Source organism: Myxine glutinosa, chromosome 5 (genome assembly GCF_964187855.1).
Source record: "Myxine glutinosa chromosome 5, kmMyxGlut1.1, whole genome shotgun sequence".
Classification (NCBI taxonomy): domain Eukaryota; kingdom Metazoa; phylum Chordata; class Myxini; order Myxiniformes; family Myxinidae; genus Myxine; species Myxine glutinosa.
Window position 1 is genome coordinate 50610915 of NC_136265.1, and position 21137 is coordinate 50632051.

At 44.3% G+C, this 21137-nt stretch overlaps 1 protein-coding gene across 3 annotated transcripts in view; it reads left to right on the forward strand.

Annotated features, from left to right (window-relative positions):
* LOC137427551 (cytoplasmic protein NCK2) overlaps positions 1-18587 on the forward strand; it is a 181841-nt gene extending 163254 nt beyond the window's left edge. For all 3 annotated transcript variants that reach the window (XM_078778034.1, XM_078778032.1, XM_078778033.1), the window contains one exon: positions 16666-18587. In XM_078778034.1, coding sequence (XP_078634160.1) covers positions 16666-16860 — 195 coding nt within the window. In that variant the 3' untranslated portion in view covers positions 16861-18587. The remainder of the gene's footprint in view (positions 1-16665) is intronic.
* Positions 18588-21137: the final 2550 nt, after the last annotated feature.

Below are 21137 nucleotides of genomic sequence, written 5' to 3' on the forward strand. Positions count from 1 at the left end.
CTTGTATTTCCCTTTTAAAAGTCACCTGATTTTTCTGATGGAAGCATGTTAGTTGGACTTTTATATATCCGCATTATTCTGTTTAACCTTATGATGTTGAAACCACTTACCATACCTGTGTTTGGCATTGGCATCATGTGACAGAAAAATGCGGTCCTGATCAAACATTTTAATGCTTTGCAGGAATGTCAGAAAAAGATTAACCTATGAATAATCACATTTATAAGTTAGTATATTTATACCACCCTCAGTGTAGTGACACATAAACACTTATTTATAAGTTACATACCAAGCATTTTAGTGTGTGTGTGTGTGTGTGTGTGTGTGTGTGTGTGTGTGTGTGTGTGTACATATATATATATATATATATATATATGTATGTGTGTAGATGTGTGTGTGTGTGTGTGTGTGTGTGTGTGTGTGTGTGTGTGTGTGTGTGTGTGTGTGTGTGTGTGTGTGTGTGTGTGTGTGTGTGTGTGTGTGTGTGTGTGTGTGTGTGTGTGTGTGTGTGTGTGTGTCTATGTGTATATGTGTATATGTGTATCGATAAAATGTATGTATCGATAATGTGTATGTGTATGCCTGGTGTTGGCTTAGCGGTTAGGGTGCCGGCTTGGGATCCTAGGATCCTGGGTTCGAATCCCGGTCGATCACTGAATTAACACCAGGGGGGTTGACTCAGCCTGTCATCCTTCCGAGGTCGGCAAATTGAGTACCAGCTTGCTGGGATGAATGATCCCGGTGTGTACCCCGATTTAGAATAGGTACACCGTATCCCTGCGCATCGTAAGAGCGTGACCAAGGGTTGGCGTCAGGAAGGGCATCCGGCCATAAAAACATTGCCTCAAACAGGGAACCATGATTGTCATGGGGCCCGCAAGGTTAACCCCTGCTCTAGCGGGGAAAATGGCCTTAAAACGATCATTCATACCAAGCAGCACCGACTCTTTGATGTAGCAATCATTTCAAACTTTCACTTTCTCCTTTTTGCCAAGTGACTGAAATGTTTGGTTTCTTGTGAGTTGACAAAGGCAGCATTATTATTTTCTGATGCTGTAAAATAGTCTTACAAAGCAGGCACAATCAGGACAATTTGTATGCACACATAACTGCAATATTTATTGCTGAAAGGAGTCTCATCCATCCGTGTATGTGTCACATGAAGAAGAAGGAAAAGAAGAAGCATGACTCAGCTTTAGCAGTTCCTCCTGTTGTAGAATAATAAAAAATAGTCCCATTGCAAAGCTAATACAGTACTGTGTGTGTGTGTGTGTGTGTGTGTGTGTGTGTGTGTGTGTGTGTGTGTGTGTGTGTGTGTGTGTGTGTGTGTGTGTGTGTCTGTATGTGTGTATGTGTGTATGTGTATTTGTGTATATATGTGCATTTACTGTATATGTGTGTGTGTGTGTGTGTGTGAATAAGATAGAGACAGAATTGTGAGGAACAGAAATGAAAAAATGAGGTGTGTGTGTGTGTGTGTGTGTGTGTGTGTGTGTGTGTGTGTGTGTGTGTGTGTGTGTGTGTGTGTGTGTGTGTGTGTGTGTGTGTGTGTGTGTGTGTGTGTGTGTGTGTGTGTGTGTGTGTTTGTGTGTGCAACACATTTCAAATTGTATTTCCCATGTGCACGCACATGCATTCACATGTTATCAGAAGTAAATATATTGTGTAGATTACATCATTTGTGGATCTGATAAATTGGCTGTAACCATTTTGTAAAACTGAATTTGCAGCAACTAAATGAAGATGTCCAAATGTCAAACACATCCATGCCCGTGGGATTCCCACGGGTGACCCCACTAGTCTATCTATCTATATTATAATAGGCTACGGTGATTTTGTCTGTCTGTCTGTCTGTCCGGGGTGTGGCTTAGTCAGTTTGCAGAGTAGCTCCACCCATTCTTGGAGAGGCTTCATGTAAACAAATATCCACCATTTTATTAACTCGAATAGCTTTGAGGCCTGTTTAGTTAGGTGTGTGTGTGTGTGTGTGTGTGTGTGTGTGTGTGTGTGTGTGTGTGTGTGTGTGTGTGTGTGTGTGTGTGTGTGTGTGTGTGTGTGTGTGTGTGTGTGTGTGTGTGTAAGAGAGAGAGAAAATTGTGAGGAACAGAAATGAAAAAACGAGATGTGTATGTTTGTGTATATGTGTGTGGGTGTATGTGTGTGTATATATATGTGTGTGGGTGTACGTGTGTTTGTGTGTATATGTGTGTGTGGGTGTGCACGCACAATCATTCACATGTTATCAGAAGTAAATACATTGTGTTGATTACCTCATTTGTGCATCTGATAAATTGCCAGTAACCATTTTGTGAAACTGAATGTGCAGGTGCAGCATCTAACTCAATATGTCAAAATGTCACACACGTCCATGCCCGTGGGATTCCCACGGGTGACCCCACTAGTATTTACTATATTATTTTAACAATCTGTTTGTTTGTGTTTCACACTGAATAAAAAATGTAAAGGTAGAGCATAGCGATTGTGATGTATGACAGGTTCATCAATATGTTCGGACTGAACGAAATTGGTATCAAAATGGCGGGGTGCGGAGTCAGCCGCCGTACCGCCGTAATGACATCAGACGTAATCACCAAACCCTGTCATGTGACCAGATCCTCAGCTCTGATTGGCCTACGTTTGAGGGGACATACATACTGTCAAGTCCGTAGCCGATGAAGACCAGCCTTGGACAGATAGCTGAACAGTTAACTCCGAGGCGTATTTCGAAATTTGGTGGGATTATCTTCTTGTGCGTGCAGGAAAGGCCCGAAGCCTTATCTGATCGTACGGCCGCCATGGGGTTTTATTCCTCAACCCACAAACGAGGAATTTGGACACGCCACGCAAAGGTAGGATGCAACAAATAATGAATTTATTAAAATAACGTGAAGCAATAAAAATGAATGTGAGGAAAAGCTATTTCCTAATTTGAGACATCTCCACTCACTCGTATACAAACAAGGGGAAAACGAAAGTCAAAATAAATAATGTTCCTGCCGGCCGGCACTTAGCTCTGGTCTCAACGAGGGGCTTGGCATTCGTCCCCTCCAAACCACCGCACGGGAAGCGCACAAACTGGCGTGGAGTCATGCTCCTCAACGTCCCAACGTGAGGTACTCCTCAAGGCCGGTTCTCCTGCGAGTCCCTCTGCCATTCCGGGGAAGCAAAACGCAGACCCAGTCTACCACCCACGCCGATTCTCTTCCTTGTTATGCCAACTGCCCCAATCCGCTCTTGCTCAGTCTTTTTCCACAAGCACATACAAGCCAAAATTGCGTCACTGCCCGCGACCAAGCCCAGAACCCAAGAGCGATGAAAAATGCGACCGCTCGCCACAAAGCCCAGGACAGAGAGAGAAAGATAACGGATTCTTCCTCTTGTCGAACCTTCAGACTCTCTGACATGTATAAAACACGAGGACACTGCTAGGACTTCCAGGAAAGAAGTCGGTATTTCAAAACAGTGGATCTGGGGTGAATTAACGGGGTTGGAAAACATCAAGGTTTTGGATAGGGGAAGACAAGAGATGGTGGTGAACAGCTGTTTTAAAGACCTGGAGGGAGGAGTGGGATTGAAGAGAGTGAGGGAGTTTGTTCCAGAGGTAGGAGAAAAGAGGAATGAAAGAGTGAAGGTGAATAGAGAGTCTTGATTTTGGCAGTTTCACCATAAGAGGGTTGCTGGAAGATCTTGTGCGACCTAGAGGAATATTTGGGGGACAGAGCACTGACAGAGCCGGGGGGGCTAGGCCGGAGAGGAGTCGGGAGAAGACAGAAAGACCACCAACCTGCCTGCGGTGAGTGAGTGAAAGGCCCTCAGAATCAGCTTCATTGCGGGAGATTCCAATGATTCTGAAAGCTTTGGTTTCAACAGCATGAAGTCGAGATAGGTGTGAGGCAGGAGCACCAGCCCAGAGGGGATTTGAGTGACTAAACTTCTTTACGAGGATTGTTAAGGAAGTAGATGGGAGGGCTCACCAAACAATCTTTCCGGAGAGCCAGGGTGAGAGTGTGAGATTTGTTAGGATTAAAACACATGTTCCAAGTGTTAGACCAGCTTGTGATTTTGTCAAAGTCTGAAGAAAGGGAAGAAGCTGCAGCCTACCTGGCTGAATGATGAGGAATGTCGTGGCAGAGTGTGGAATCATCAGCAAAGAGATAAAAAGGATTTTCCAGAGAGTCAGGGAGATCGTTGATGAAGATTAGGAATAGGACGGGGGCCCAGAACACTACCTTGAGGCATTCCAGCCTTGACGGGGAGAGGTGATGGAAGGATCACCTTGAGAGCCACATGTTGGCTACGGCAGTAGAGGAAGTCAGTAAGCCATGTGTGAAGGTGGCTTTTCATGTCATGGACATAGAGTTTGGAAAGCAAGGCAGGGTGCCAGACTGTAGGAATTGCTCGAGATATGTCCAGAGAGACGGCCATAATCTCAAGTCTGATACTGAGGACTAACATCCTTGTTAGGAGGAGAGAAGTATATTCAGGGTAGAGTGACCATGTCCTAATCAAAACTGACGGTCTGACATTGGGCCCTTGAAGAAAAGTAAAGATTTGATGTCAACTGTGATGATAGAGTCCATGACCTTGCTGGTGATTATAAGTGGGCTAATAGGTCTGTAGTTAAGTGTATCTGTTTTGGCACCATGCTTATGTAATGCATTGATGTTGGCATTGGCACTGCCAAGCAGACGGCAAAATTGACGTAGCACAAATAGGATAAACAGAGCAAAAAGAGGATGTGCAAGAGCACCAGAGCAAGTTTTAAGGCACATACACTTGTATCGTCCGGGCCAGTTGCAGAGTTAGAATTGTGGTTTGCCAGAAACCTTTCCACCTTTTCAGGTGAAAAAGAGACAAAGTTGATAGCAGTTAGGTGAAATTGTATAGGTGGTTACAGGCAGCTAGCGGTTTGTGAACACACAATTTGGAAGGAAAAACAGTGTTGAGGCATTCGGCCTTCTCACAAGCAGTGTCTGCAATGGTGCCATTTATAGTGAGGGAAGGGATAGAGAGGGAGCACGATCCAGAGACATGCTTGGTGTTTGCTTCATGGATAAGGTCGCTGGCTTAAGATCTTCGGGTCTTGAGTTTGAGCCCCCGTCATGGAGTTGAATTAACTAACACCAGGTGGGTTGACTCAGCCTGTCATCCTTCCGAGGTCGGCAAAATGAGTACCAGCTTACTGGAGTAATAAGCCATTCGAGTATCCTGCATCAGTGGCGCCTTGTCCAGGATTGTACTCCTTAGCCAATTAAACTGCCTCGGCAGCTCCTATGTGGGAGATAATGGCCATGAGTAGCCAACTTTGCAGACTAGATTCTCATGATCCCAATTTCAGATAGATGACAGATATCATGAGATTGGTGAAAATAGGGGTGGTTGAATGCATGGAGGAATGTCATGCTGTTGGTACAGAGGGACAGTATATGGATCGAGCATTTGCGAGTTTGAAAGGTTTGAAAAAGAAAGCAACTGTGAAAATAGTAAGTGCTCATTTGAAGAACACCAACATTTTGGGTGTTCCTGACAGATATGGCAATTGAAGCATTTTATGTCACGAAGTAAGAATCAGGTTAGCTCAATTCGATAGAATATCAGTCCATTTAGGATGCATTGAGAATGGAAGGGATACAGAGTGAAGCAGAACGGCACTCGGTAGAGCGCATACCTCCGCCAGGCTCAACAGTTTATGTTTTGTATCCCATTGATAGGCCAGACCTGGATCCGGACATGAACCAAAATCGAATCGGCTTGTTCTTGACATCAAACCAACTAATTCACCCAGTTTTGTCATATTCGGTCCACAACTTATCGAAACATCGTGCTATACGTCAAATTTGGCCCCATAATCTGAGCTCCGAACCCTGAAAATTGGGTCCTGTTGGTAAGATGACCTCCCTAATTTTGTATGTTTTAAATGATAAATATAACCTTCCTAAATCATAAACGAGACGGTGTGGAAAGATTTAGGCCTGCGAACAGTTCCATCTGGAACAAAATCTTAAATAACGTGTTGGAGTGCAATTTTTGGTAACGCCCACATTTTGAAAATTTGAGGATGTTTGAAGATGTTTGTTCGGTCATAAATGAAAATTAGTAAGGGATATAAATCTGAAATTCCCACTGTATATTGCTTTTATTCGGATAAAAAAATAACACAGAGACACATGTTCTCTATTAAGCGACAGCTGAGTTATATGCTTATGGTGTGTTTTGTATATTTCAATTGTGAAAAATTATAGAGGCAATTAATACTGTTACGGAATCCGACGACGGCGCTCCCCTTACCAAGGGGGGGTTAGCCCCTTGTCCTGTATACTGGCCGTCGCCGATCCTGGTACTTGAAATGCTCCTTTGCGGGGGGGATTGATTGGGGTTATTGGTCCAGGTATTAGCCGAATACCTTTATCAATCCCTCCGCAAAACAGGGAGACAAGTACCGCTCGAATCCCGGACAAGATGGTATTTGCCGAGCGGTTTAGCAATCCGGAATCCGAGCCGTTATCAATGGACTAAACCCGATTATAAAGCGTTTCTGCCGAAATCGTGCCACAGGTACTCAATCAAGAAATCACGAAAGCGATCGGACGAGAATGAAAACCAAAGGATAAGGAGGAACAGATATTTATTAGCTATTTACACAAACCAAAGGAAGGAAAGAAATCAAAGTAATATACAGGAAAAGAACAGAAGACACAGTGCAATTCTTTAACTTATACAGCTTAACTTATCCCCAGGACAAGACGAACAGAACAAACTCACGTACACAAAAGGGGATTCTCAGGCAGGAATGGCTGGAGGGGTGAGAAGGTTCAGGTCCATGCAGAATGGCAGCAGGGAGGTTTCGGGAATCGCGACACGCCGTTTGTGTCCCGTGGGCGCGCACTTGTGCTTGTTCAGTCGCGAAAACCCCGGTCGTCAGCCTCCTTGAGCGTCTTTCTCTCGTTCAGCTGGATCACGCCTCTCTGCGCGTCTTTCTCTCATTCAGCTGGATCACGCCTCTCTTTGTCCTCCTGAAAAGGCTTGCGCGCGCGCTTATATTGCGCGTCGTGCAATGAAGCCGCCAACTCCGATGCCACGCCTACCGGTTTTTCTCAACTCGGCGCTGGTTGGCTGGTGAGGGCTCTTTGGCTCCACCTTGGGTGACGAGGTGGGCCACGCCCGTGATCCCACGGTTCCTCCCCTCCTCTTGGCCTCGTGTGCAATGGAGTCTTGGGGTGAAAATGATGCCAATGAAAACCACCCAATGCAACGGCGGCGAACGCCGCCTTACTGGCACTTAGGAGGCCACGGCGATATTGTAAGGGATCCTATCTTATTTGTTTTGATGCAACGTAGAGTCAATTATTCAACTTCAATTCAAGTCAATTCAGTCAATTCAGTCAATTCAATTCAATATAGTCAACAATAATTCCTGGTGTTGGGCTAGCGGCTAGGGTGCCGGCTTAGGATCCTAGGATCCTGGGTTCGAATCTCGGTCGATCGCCGAATTAATGCCAGGGGGGTTGACTCAGCCTGTCATCCTTCCGAGGTCGGCTAATTGAGTACCAGTTCACTGGTAATTCCCTGTTTGTCGTTGAAGGCGGCAAAAAGGGTTGGCGTCAGGAAGGGCATCCGGCCGTAAAACATTGCTTCAAAAAGGGGACCAAAAAACAACAACTACCACGGTCCCCGAAAAGGCCAACCCCCGCTTTGCGGGGAAAAATGGCCTCTAAACGGTGGTAGAGTCAATTATTGGACACACAGCATTATCTGGAACACAGATTAATGAAATAACTACGAAAGGGCCTATGATTTGCTACATGTTGCATTGTGGACTAACTAAGGTGCACTTATTTCAATTAACAGCCAATTAAGGGCAAATGTACACAGGGGTTATTTATAAGGAAATTTAATACTAAATTTACATGTGAAGGTTCTAAAAACCGTAACAATACATTTTGTGGGAATATAATTGCTCTTTTTAAAAAATCTTTAGGGTACTACTATTGACAAATTTGTGTGTTTAGAAGACATTTGTTTTTACAGAATGTCATCATCTTTTTTCTTTTGTCAGTTATGACTGTTTTTGTTATTGACCCCCATCGACAGGTAAACATAGGCTGCTGGTTGAACCATGTGCTTCCCAGAAAGACTAGTGTGACATGCTTATGAAGTACAAGCATGATTCTGATCTATCTTATGCCTCCGCCAATAAAGATGCCAGAGACATGTTTTCCGGTTGTCCATCCGGCTATCCGTCTGTTCGTCAGTCTGTGCGTCCATCCTTCCGTGATAGTTTTTTGTTACCGCGATAACTTGAGAACGTCTGAGGGGTTCTAAGTCAAACATGGTGCAGATATGTATGATGAGGTAAAGATGAACTAATTCGATTTTGGGGTCAGGAGGTCAGAGGTCATGTTCGGTTAAAAAAAACTTGTTACCGCGATAACTTGTGAACCAGTGATGGGATTTTGACCAAAGTATGTATTATGTTGCAAAGATTAACTGATTTGATTTTGGGGTCAAGATGTCATATGTCAAAGGCCAACAACAACAACAACAACAACATGCATTTTAAGGCCATTTTCCCTGCTAGAGCGAGGGTTAGCCTTGCGGTCCCCATGACAATCTTCTCCATCTTGCCCTATTTTCTGCATCTCTCCTTGTTAACCCCCTTGCCCGCATTTCTTCTTCCACCATCTTTGGCCAAGTCTTTCTCGGTCTTCCCCGTCCTCTACTTCCTTCTACATTCATTTCCATCACTCTTCTCAACCAGTCACTTTCATCCTTCCTCAACACATGACCAAACCATCTCAACCTGTTCCTCTTCACAACATCAATCACAGGCTCTATTCCCATCATTTTTCGCAATTCATTTGTCTTCCTCTCTCTCAACAATACTCCGCACATCCATCGAACCATTCGCATTTCCACCCTTTCCAACCTTCATTGCTGCTCTACGTTCATTACCCATGTCTCCCAAAATGTCCCATGTCCCAAAAATCATAACACTTCTCACACATGCAGCATACACCTTTCCCTTCAGCTTCAACGACACTCCCCTCCTCATCAGCACGCCACTCAGTTCCCGAAACTTCTTCCATGCACATCTCACTTCAGCAACCGTTGCCGAGTCTGATCCACCTTCTCCATTCAGCATGTCTCCGAGGTAGCAAAATGTTTTCACACCTTCCAGCTTCACGCCATCTCCAAGATCCAACTCAACATGTCCTTCATCTGCAGCTCCCTCTGTGCACACCTTACATTTGAATGTAGCTGCCACACTGGTTAATGACCCTCTCAGACCACGACATTTTTGATGAACCCACTCAGCGCACATTGTACATTGAATGGAGTTCACTCCGACACCCTTCCTGCACACAGCACATGGCCACTTCCCAGTTCTTTCCACCTCACCACATGCTTTACCACTTGCCATCACCTTCGTCTTTCCGATATTCACCTTCAGACCTTTTGTCTCCATACATTCCTTCCACTTGTTCATCTTTTCCTTCAGTCCATCCATACTTTCCGCAATCAACACCAGATCATCTGCAAACAACAACTCCCACGGTAAACCCTCCTTTACGTTCTGAGCCAGCAACTCCATCACGGCTACAAATAGTAGTGGACTTAGTACCGACCCCTGATGCACTCCCACCTTCACCTCAAACTCACCACTGTTCCCGTCCTTCGTCCTTACAGCTGTGCGCGCTCTTTTGTACATTGCCATCACTACTCTGATCAACCATTCCTCCACTCCTAACTTCCTCACTTGCCTAACTTGCCCATGTCAATACTTTGCGTGGAACCCTATCGAATGCTTTCTCCAGATCAACAAACCCAAGAAACAACTTCTTCCTCTTCTCCATGTACTTCTCCTGCAACTGCCTCACAATAAAAAGCGTGTCTGTCGTTCTTCTTCCTGGCATAAATCCAAACTGCATTTCGTCGATCTTCACTTTCTTCCTTATCTTCCTCTCCAACACCCTTTCCAATACCTTCATTCCATGCTCCAATAACTTTATCGTTCGGTACGAGCCACACTCTAGAGGGTCACCTTTCCCCTCGTATAGAGGGACGAGGATACTCAGTTCCCAATCCACTGGAATGCGGTCTTCTTTCACCGCCAGATTACAGATCTCTGTCATTCTCTTCACACCCCAACTTCCTGCTGCCTTCAACATATCTCCCACAACTACCGTCGGCCCTCCCGCTTTTCTACTCTTCCTTGCTCTTATCGCTTCCTCAACTTCCTTCTCAGTTATCTTCTGTGCCGGTCCTAAAACTGGGTTACTCTCTATGTTGCCAACCCATTCATTCTCTGTATTCAACAGCATTTCCATATATCTTTTCCATATTCCTTTAATTCCATCTGGGTCCACAACGATTTGTCCCACTTCATCCTTCAAGCAACTCACCCTCATCACATCACACCTCTCTTTCGCTATCTGCTTTGCAATCCTGAATACCGCTCTCTGACCCTCTTCCGAATCCAAGCGTTCTCCGAACATTTTCCTACATGCCTCCTGCGCCTTTGCTACCTCTTTCTTTGCAGCCTTCTTGGCTGCCTTATAACTTTCATGCTCTGCTGTTTCTGCTCCCATACCCTTCGCCTTCTGCCACTCCTTGAACTTCTTCCTCTTCTCGTCAATCCTCTTTCCAACTTCATCATCCCACCACCATGTTTCCGAGTGCCTCGGTGGTCCTTTTGTCCATCCACATACCTCACCAACGGCTCCCAACAGACTAGCTTTCATTGACATCCAAACACTTTCAAGCTCAACCACATCATCCTCGACCCTACTCAGCCTCTCTTTTAATGCCTCCCTTACTGTCACCTCTTTCAACCTTCACACCTTCATTCTCGGTTGGTACTTCACCCGCCGAGCTCTCCTCGCATCTTTCACCCTTATGTCGCAGACAACCAAGTGGTGCTGTGAAACGGCCTCCTCCCCCGGGATCACCTTTGTGTCCCGGAGGTGCCCCCTATCTCGCCTACGCACCATCAGGTAGTCAACGATTGTCGTCGACCCACCTGACGTGTATGTAACAAGCTTATTATCCTCTTTCTGGAACTGAGTATTACAAATCAACAAATCAGCTCCATCAGCAAACTCCAAAATCCTTTCACCTTCTCCATTTCTCACACCATATCCATAACCCCCATGAACTCCCTCAAAACCATCCATACTCCTTCCCACATGTCCATTTAGGTCTCCTCCTACCACAACAACCTCCTCATCTTTCACATTTTCCATCAGCTTCTCTATCGCACAACAGAACATGTCCTTCTCTTCATCGCTCCGACCAACCTGCGGAGCATATCCCGAGATGACGTTCACCAAGAGCTTTCCAATCATCATTTTCACCATCATCAACCTATCACTCACTCTCGTCACACTCACCACACTGTCTACAAACTCCTCAGAAAACAGGACACCAACACCATTCACGCCCTCCAGGCACCCTTGCCACACAAACTTGTATTTCTGTCCCTGCCTACCCTTCACCATTCTCACACCACTTCCCTTCCATCTCGTCTCTTTCACACAACATATGTCCACTCTTCTTCTGACCAATACTTCCACCACTTCTCCTGATCTCCCTGTCATTGTCACTACATTCCATGTCCCAAACCTCAGAAACCGATCTCCACTTCGGGCTGTACCCTGCCCATATGTAGTTGTAATTGTCATGGTTCTCTTTTTGAGGCAATGTTTTTATGGCCGGATGCCCTTCTTGACGCCAACCCTCTTAGTCGTCTCTTACGACACCCAGGGATTCTAATCCAGGGTACACACTGGGAAACGTTTAAAACATGGAAGTTGTGGGGGGGGGGGGGGGGCATCACGGCTGCGGGGTCCCGTCAGCAACGCGCCACGTTTGCCCGGTCAGCACCACGTCGGCACGGTCGGCCCAGAGCCTGGCACGAAGTCCAAGGACATCAGCACGTCACCCGAAAACAGCTCCGGTTGGTGCGAACCACTCGGTCAATGGAGCGAACCAGGTCCCGACACGCCCTTGCTCGCTTGGCCCCGATGAAGGCCTCGCTGGGTGTTCTCCAAACGGGCAGAATCGCCGAAGCCATGCTTGATTTCGGCGGCGGAAAGCAGCCACGAAGCGACGATATTCGGTCGGGCTTTTCGTTGAATCTATGCTGCTGAACATCACACACATCGGCTCGGTCGGCCCAGAGCCTGGCGCAAAGTCCAAGGACATCAGCACGTCATCCGAAAACAGCTCCGAAAAACTCTTCCCTCCGAGCTGCTCTTGAACCTCGTCAGGAATCGTCCCGGTTCGTCTCAGGCCTCCACGTCCTAGCGCAGGAAACCGCAAGCTGCACTGCCCGTGGGCGGGAATGAGGCCTTGCTGCACGGTCCGCTCACTCCTGGCTCCGTGCGCGCAGGAAACTGCAGGCTGTTCAAGTGGAACCATCATCCGCTTTTGATGAGAATCGATCCAGTACACATTTGGTTCCCTCCGCCGAAAAACTCCCGCCTTGGTAGCCACAACTGTGCCTCCATCATCTCGCCCCTGGCCCTAACACCAATTCTTTTTCCCGGTGTTAATGATGCTTTGCTGTTAGGTAGTTGCAGCGCCTCTCCAGGCATGAGAACCACAACGTTAGCCATCTCTGACATCGCACTCATCATGATCATGCACGCATTCTCCATTGAAATATTTTTCTCTGTCAAAGGTCCGAGTCTGCAATTGGTTTATAACTTGAGAATGGCTGAAAGGATCCAAGTCAAATGTAGTACACGTATGTATAATCATGTAGAGATGAACCATTTAGATATTGGGGTCAAAAGGTCAAATGTCAGACAGTAAGAGATATAAATCCGGTAGAAATTCTGCCACCAGGTAGAAAAAGTCAGGTAGAAATTCTGCTACCGATCGAGCTAACTTGTGAACTGAACCAGTCATGGGATTTTCACCAAACTTGGTATAATTATATATTACTAGGAAGAGTACTTATCCCAAGTGATGGGAAAGCTAGCAAAAGTATCCACCTCCTCTCTTTCTCCCTCCCCTTCTCCCCCTATTCAATTAATAAAACAACTTTTTCCTAATTTTGGTCCAATTTCACTCTAGATACATATTTCGACATATTTATTTTGGCTATGAGTCCCGATCGTGAAATATGGAATCGGATTTAAAATATCAGCTTTTAATGAGCCTATATGATACATTATTGTCCCCTGTCGCACCGCGGAGCGAAAGGGGAACTATGGTTTTCCCCTCCGTCCGTGTGTGCGTGCGTGCGAACGTGTGAATGTGCATGCGTGCGTGCATAAGCGAAGGACCGAATTCTAATTTGGTGTGTGGGTGCAACCCACGTCAAAATCCAAGATGGCCGCCACCATGTATGTCTGACGCCATGTATGTCTGAACCTTGTGAGCGGAATATCTTGAAAAATAAGCGAAGTACCAACTTCTAATCTGGTGTGTGGTGTATCTAGGCATAAGGAAGAACGCTATTGAAAATTGGGTCGCCACGTCAAAATCCAAGATGGCCGCCTTGCGTCTTCCACTTTGTCAACTGACATCACTTCACCGACGGGGGACCTAGGCGTAACGCTTGTTAAACTTAGAACTTGTACATTATGATATTTCGGTTTAGCAACGAAGCTAACATGGGATATGGGGTCAAATGGAAGTGTTTGAATGAATGAATGATCGTTTTAAGGCCATTTTCCCCGCTCGAGCGGGGGTTAGCCTTGCGGGCCCCATGACAATCATGGTTCCCTGTTTGAGGCAATGTTTTTATGGCCGGATGCCCTTCCTGACGCCAACCGTTGGTCGCCTCTTACGATGCGCAGGGATACGGTGTACCTATTCTAAATCGGGGTACACACCGTGATCATTCATCCCAGCAAGCCTGGTACTCAATTTGCCGACCTCGGAAGGATGACAGGCTGAGTCAACCCCCTGTATACACCGTCCTGTTTCTTGTAGGGGTAGGTTATACATATAATTTGAGCCAGATACAATAAGGGGAGGCCATATTGCAAGCACAAGTGTTTTTTTGGCCTCTTAGGCCATATGGGAGTCGGACTACCATCTCTCAATGGTTAAGAATCACTTAAAAAAGGATTTGTCTTTGACACACACACACACACACACACACACACACACACACACACACACACACATACACATATACACACACACACCTTGTCCACCGAGTTCCGTTTTACCCCTGTCTCTCAATGATGAAGATTCACATAAATTTTTTTTATCGGATCCAGATCCGGATCTTCACCAAAATCTAATCATTTCGTCCTTGTCATATACACAACCTCTCCACTAAATTTAGTCCGAATCCGCCCACCACTTTTTGAGATAGCTTGTTCACAAACAGACAGACAGACAGGTGTGAAAACAACCTCCATCCACCTTCGGTGGTGGAGGTCACAAAGACAAGAAATAATAGGCAGAATGAGGACGTGATAAAAAAATTGAAGCGAAGTCAGAAATGAAATCGAAAGATGAGGTGTATGACATGAGAATACATGTCAAATCGGAGAAAGAATGGGCGCAATCGCTAGCCTGATGCGTTGGGGTTTCGGTCTGACACTCAGAAGGCCAAAATGTGATTGTACATACCAACCAGGTACGATTAAGATGCGGAAATTGTTTCAAAACGCATTTAACAACACAGGGATGAAACATTAACAGACATGATGGATCCGGTCAAAAACTCAACTCTTATAAACTCCAATGTGGCACATATGAAGCGACGTGCAACACACTCCGACCCGGAACCGGAACTTTGACTTATTTGTTTCCATTTTTCTTTTGTCCCCAGTTTTGCCTTCCTGTTCTTGCAGCCCTTGACTTGTGCATGAACTTGTGTCCAGCTTGCTCACCCACATTGCGTCTTCTTTCCCTCCCCTCCCTTTAATCTATCATTCTCACGGTGTTATTTTTCCCACCTTCCACTCTGGCCTGTTCTGTCTTGTAGCTCTTCCATAAGCCTTGAATTTGTGTGTAAAAACAATACATGTTGAACTTGCTTCATTTAACCCCCAATAATGTGCTTCTCCCCTCTCCACCTCCCCTTCTCTCCCCTAACCATAGTTGAATTGTTTCAGTAAAGGCTCGTTAAGAGATAACTAAAATATTCTGGGAAAGCCAAGTAATATATTAGCAAAATATGTTTACTTATTTTATCAGTTCATTTATTTATTTAATTTTTTTTTGCAATTTATTTGTTTAAAATAATTTCAAGACTCTGCCCTCTTAATGAGAGGGACTACGTTTTTAAAATGTCTTCCCAGAAGCTTATAAATGCTGAATTCAAGTCGGTTGGATCTCCCTATTACTTATGTTAACGGCCCCAATTATTCGCACCATCTTGTGGATCCATCCGGGAATTTTTTTAAATATATTTTTTAGGAGGTGTGGGTTCGGCGCTCAAGTCTTTCATGAACCAGCTGGTCGGGCCTGATGTTCGAGTGAAAGAAATTAGTAATTTGACCAGGGTACTGGTGATAACTCCACTACGCTTCGTAAAAGATACTGAGATATTTAACGGCCACCCACTGATGCTGGAAGACTGGACACTTGGTGTCCATCCGAAGGATGACATTCATCAATGCAACACCCTGTCTGTGAAGGTGCATTCTGAACGTTTATCGTGAGGCAACGATTAAAAACCATACTTTGCTGCTTAAAGGTAGGTGTGTTACCTGTGCGGCAACCTGTTAGACTACAAGCCAGCTGGATACAGTCCATAAAAATAGGGATACAGTCAATTTCATCTCAATCGGGGTATTTTTTAATACAGGGGGGGGGGGGGGGGGCAGAAAAGTAAATAAAACAAAAAATCGTCAATAAAAACTGAAACTCTTCCTTTGACTAGTCCGCATAAATAATCTAGCGGTGACAAGTCACAGGATCTGGGGCAGCAAGTGAATTCATTTCTGTGATTCATAAGGCAATCAGGATTTTTTTCCCGTCAGCCAAGCGAGACATTTATTGGAGACGTGGGATGTGGTTCCATGTTGTTGAAAACCAGACGGTGATTTTCGGTGAGTGAAGTTGCGGATGCTTCATCGTGTTCATGAGGCTTTTCCAATCTCTAAAATCTGCAATTCTGTTTATTCATTATCTCATTGATGTAAATATCGCACGGGGTCTTCATCTTCTAATTCTTCAGAAAAGTGGTTGCAAAATCCATACCGTTAAATATCAGCTGAGGCCCGAGAGTACTCTTATTGATTTCCACGGACTTCTCTCCATTCGTTGCTGTACAGCTTCAATGGTCTCGGGACACGAACACCAACAGAAATCTTCATCACAGACAATCAAACAAAGATCACAGACAATCAAACAAACAAAGATCAAAACTAAGAAAGTCTCGTCATGATCAAATGTCGACCCTGTAGATAGTAGGTAAGTTAAATAGTTATTATCGCATATTAACGCAGCTCATCCATATGCTGTCAGTGAGACACACTACTTGACGGAAGGGTTTGAAAACCAAAAAAACAACATTCTGTTTAGTTTGTGGGGGTTTTTTTTGTGCGTTGTCTTATTACGCTGTGGACTACTTTTCACACCATGTGTCGTAGATCATAAAGCCGAATGAATGCATCATGTTGTACTTTGCCAAAAGCATCTTCTTCATTTATTTATTTATTTCCCCATCCATTTCTCCCTCACTGTTCACAGCCCACAGACTTCTCCATCTCTCTCAAAGCCACTGGCAAGAACAAGCATTTCAAGGTGCAATTCACAGAGCAGCGGTATTGCATCGGGCAGAGGCGATTTGACTCGATGCAGAGCCTCATAGAGCACTACCAGCGTGCTCCCATTTTCACAAGCAGCCAGGGGGACAAGCTATACCTTTCCAGACCTCTGCTTTGACCTTTCAAACGTCACATTAGAAGTAGAGGCTACAGACAGCTGGGATGAGGCAGGACTGAATGTTTTCCATTATATATATATATATATATATATATATATATATATATATATATATATATATATATATATATACATACATATATATACATACTGGTTGAGCTGGTATGAATCCAGTTGCTCCAGGATGACCTTTCACCCTTGCCTTACCTCTGGGCCATTATCCTATGGTGAAATTAATAATAAAAGATTTTTTTTTTTGCTTCTTTCCTGCAGCTTATCCTCTTCATTTTTCCCTTTCACCCCAGGCTCCCTCTCCGTTACTGCTTTTTAAGTTTTTCACAACTTACTTTCACCCCCCCCCCCCCCCCCCCCACCTCCTCACCTCTATTCTTCTTGCAACACCTCTGCTTTCCTGTTTGCGACAAGAGACTGCAACATCATCTCCTTATCGGCATCATCTTCGTTACAATTGTTATTATTGTTGTTATATTTTATTTGGCATGTAAACCATGTTTGGCTCTGCTTGTTAACAGAACTTGGACAGGCACGGCCCTCGTGCATGGAAAGCCCAGGTGTGACTCGCATGAGCTCGTTGCATTATTACAGCTACAGTGTTACTCTGTCGGTGCATTTTCATACAGTGAGGCTCGAACCTCATCGCCTGCCATTCCAGCATGATCAATATTTTTCATTCTTGAGTTATTCATGCTCTCGTTGCCTCCAACGTTAACTTTCTACCCCATTAAAGCCCCTGTCACACCTTGACGATTTAGCCAGCGTATGCCGACGTATCAAAATTGAGTGCTGGTGTGAGTCATACGCTGGCATACGTCGACAAATTTTGTGCATGCACGAAATTTGTCGACGAGCTCGGCATACTACGACGTATGCCAGCGTGCTTCAGCGTGCTCTTAACGTAGCCAAATTTTTCATACGTCAGCATACGCTGGCTAAAACGTCAAGGTGTGACGGCGGTTTAATTGGAGCATACGCTGCACAGCACTGTTAAATTTTATTAGGTTTAAATCTCTTTCCTCCCTCTGAGCTTTATTCTCTTGTGTTACTTAAATGATCACGAGTTTTTCTTTTTAGAGTTTTTTTTTTTACCTTAAGTTGTGCCATTTGAAAACGGACCTGTTGGAGAAATCTTGCATATCGGTTTCGGTTTGCCAGGCAAACTTCTTTGGGTCTTGGAAATCTTGGCCTTGCAAGCCGGACCGATTTTGTTTTTAAAATGCCGATCTTGCACGTGACACACTATGGGTGGTCACAATTCTTTAATATGGGGGAAACGCCTGACATCAGGAAACCAATGGCCGGCTCAAGCCCTTCGCGTGGGCTCTCCTATGGCTCATCGCGTTCAACGAAACCTTGACCATTGCGAGAGGTTTTGGGAATGCGAGAGATGGGATTTCCTGTTGTGGTTTTTTTTGTTTTTTTGTGCGCCGCCTGCGTGTCTGCTTTGTCAGCAGGCCAAAGAAGGTTAGATGACAGGTTTATACTGCAAAGCAATAATCATGCCTCGCTGTTCTGGCTGTCTGCCTCCCATTTTTATCTACGTACTCTCAGCCACATGTCTGTTTCTTAGTCTTTATTATGTTGTCTGCCTCTCTTCTGTCCCACACTTTGGTATTTGGCAGACACGATTGACCATTGTGTATCGCTGTTGTAAATTCGCAAAATCGAGGTTGTAAACGACAAATAAAGTAAATGATTTGAAAGCCCAACGTTTTAAATATATATATATATATATTTTTTTTTCTTTCAGGATGTTGATACACAAATTCCAGGTTCCCTGAGAGAAACTTACACCTAGCATGTGTACACGCGTCACACACCCTGGAAATTTCCCAGTTGGGTCACATGTTGTGGTGAAGCAGGCTGTCATTTACTTCCTCAGGTGGAGAAATCGAATTTCCGGCTTTTTTGCTGTGTCTTGATTTTTTTTCTCAAGAAGAAGAAGAATAAGAAGAAGAGGAGGAGGACGGGGTGGGGGAGAGAATGTGGAAATTCTTAAGAGGTTGATTTATTCCCATGATTGTTTTCAAAAAGGTGAGCAAGTACTGCAGTTGATGCACTAAATATAACCCAGCCTTTCAATATTGTTCTTGAACGTTTGCCATGTCATGTGCTCGTAATCGCCGCTCGTGCTCTTCATATAGTGCAATGCTCAAATGTGCCTTGAAACAACAACATGCCTGAACTGTTGCGCATTACATACAGCTGCTGCTGATGCATGAGAACTGCCAAATGTATTGCAAGAAATGACAGTTTACTGAAACCGCTGTGGTGTTTGCGCACAATGAACATAGTTTGAAATTTTTTCCATCTGCACTTGAGGCTTTATGTTATTTCGCTGATTGTAATGTTTGTGCATACTTCGAACGCTATCCATGCTGGCTTTCACCTTCCGATGTGAAGTCAATATTTCACATAGCTTACGATTGTGCTATACGTACAAATACAGGTTCTTCGAGGGGAACCAACAGCCTTTTCTAGCGAAAGAGTTTTGTGACATCATCGTCTCCGTCATTGGGGAAAAAATTGTGTAATGGTGTGAAGTCCTTTTGTTGTTTTTATTTGCGTACAAAGCCATTCTGGCTGGTACCCTATTGATAGCATGTCCAATGAAAGTGGGGTTGTATCAAAAGTGGGGCTGTATCAAAAGTGGGGTTGTATCAAAAGTGGGGTTGTATCAAAAGTGGGGTTGTATCAAAAGTGGGGTTGTATCAAAAGTGGGGTTGTATCAAAAGTGGGGTTGTATCAAAAGTGGGGTTGTATCAAAAGTGGGGTTATATCAAAAGTGGGGTTATATCAAAAGTGGGGCTGTATCAAAAGTGGGGTTATATCAAAAGTGGGGTTATATCAAAAGTGGGGTTGTATCAAAAGTGGGGTTATATCAAAAGTGGGGTTATATCAAAAGTGGGGTTGTATCAAAAGTGGGGTTATATCAAAAGTGGGGTTATATCAAAAGTGGGGTTGTATCAAAAGTGGGGTTATATCAAAAGTGGGGTTATATCAAAAGTGGGGTTATATCAAAAGTGGGGTTGTATCAAAAGTGGGGTTATATCAAAAGTGGGGTTATATCAAAAGTGGGGTTATATCAAAAGTGGGGTTGTATCAAAAGTGGGGTTGTATCAAAAGTGGGGTTGTATCAAAAGTGGGGTTGTATCAAAAGTGGGGTTGTATCAAAAGTGGGGTTGTATCAAAAGTGGAGTTGTATCAAAAGTGGGGTTATATCAAAAGTGGGGTTGTATCAAAAGTGGGGTTGTATCAAAAGTGGGGTTATATCAAAAGTGGGGTTATATCAAAAGTGGGGTTGTATCAAAAGTGGGGTTATATCAAAAGTGGGGTTATATCAAAAATGGGGTTGTATGAAAAGTGGGGTTATATCAAAAGTGGGGTTATATCAAAAGTGGGGTTGTATGAAAAGTGGGGTTGTATCAAAAGTGGGGTTATATCAAAAGTGGGGTTATATCAAAAGTGGGGTTGTATCAAAAGTGGGGTTGTATCAAAAGTGGGTGCGAGTAAACCGGTCATCACTGCCAGCAGTTTTAAAGTGGCAGTTCTAGTTATTATTATTATATGTCCGCTGCCGTTTGTATGTTCATTCGCTTTTAAATTCGTTTTTTTTTTGCAACCGCTTGAGCGTTTGACACAAATTTTTCAACATTGGAGCGACTACTCATGCAGGATTTTAAAATGATAATTATGATGTCATCGGTCACGTGGTATGACATCCACATTGGAAAAAATGAAAAATAATTGTGGCCATCTTCTCCGAAACCGCTCCATGGAAATTTTTTTGAAACTTGGCACATGTCAGGTGCTTTCCATGGAGAATAATTGTTGATAATGATGTCATCGGTGAAGTGGTATGCCAGCCACCTGGATGTGTCAAAATCCTTATCCTATCGATATGCAAATTATTGAGGTGATCTACTGATGAATTGGTCCAGAGAATTAAATTAATTACCTCATCGGTCACGTGGTTTGGCAGCCATATTGGATTGAAAAGAAAAACCTTTAAAAAAAACCCTACCACAACAGATTGATAGATCAATGCGAAACTTTATCCACATGATCCACAGGCTTTGGGGATACACGGGTGATAACTAAAACATCATCGGTCACATGGACTGGCACCCATATTGGATTGAACAAAAACCTTTTTAAAATGCCTTCTCTTGAACCGCTTCATCGATCGATGCGAAACTTAACACAAAAGATGCACTAGGCATGGGAATAAGTTATATGTTGAAAATTTCAATGTCAGC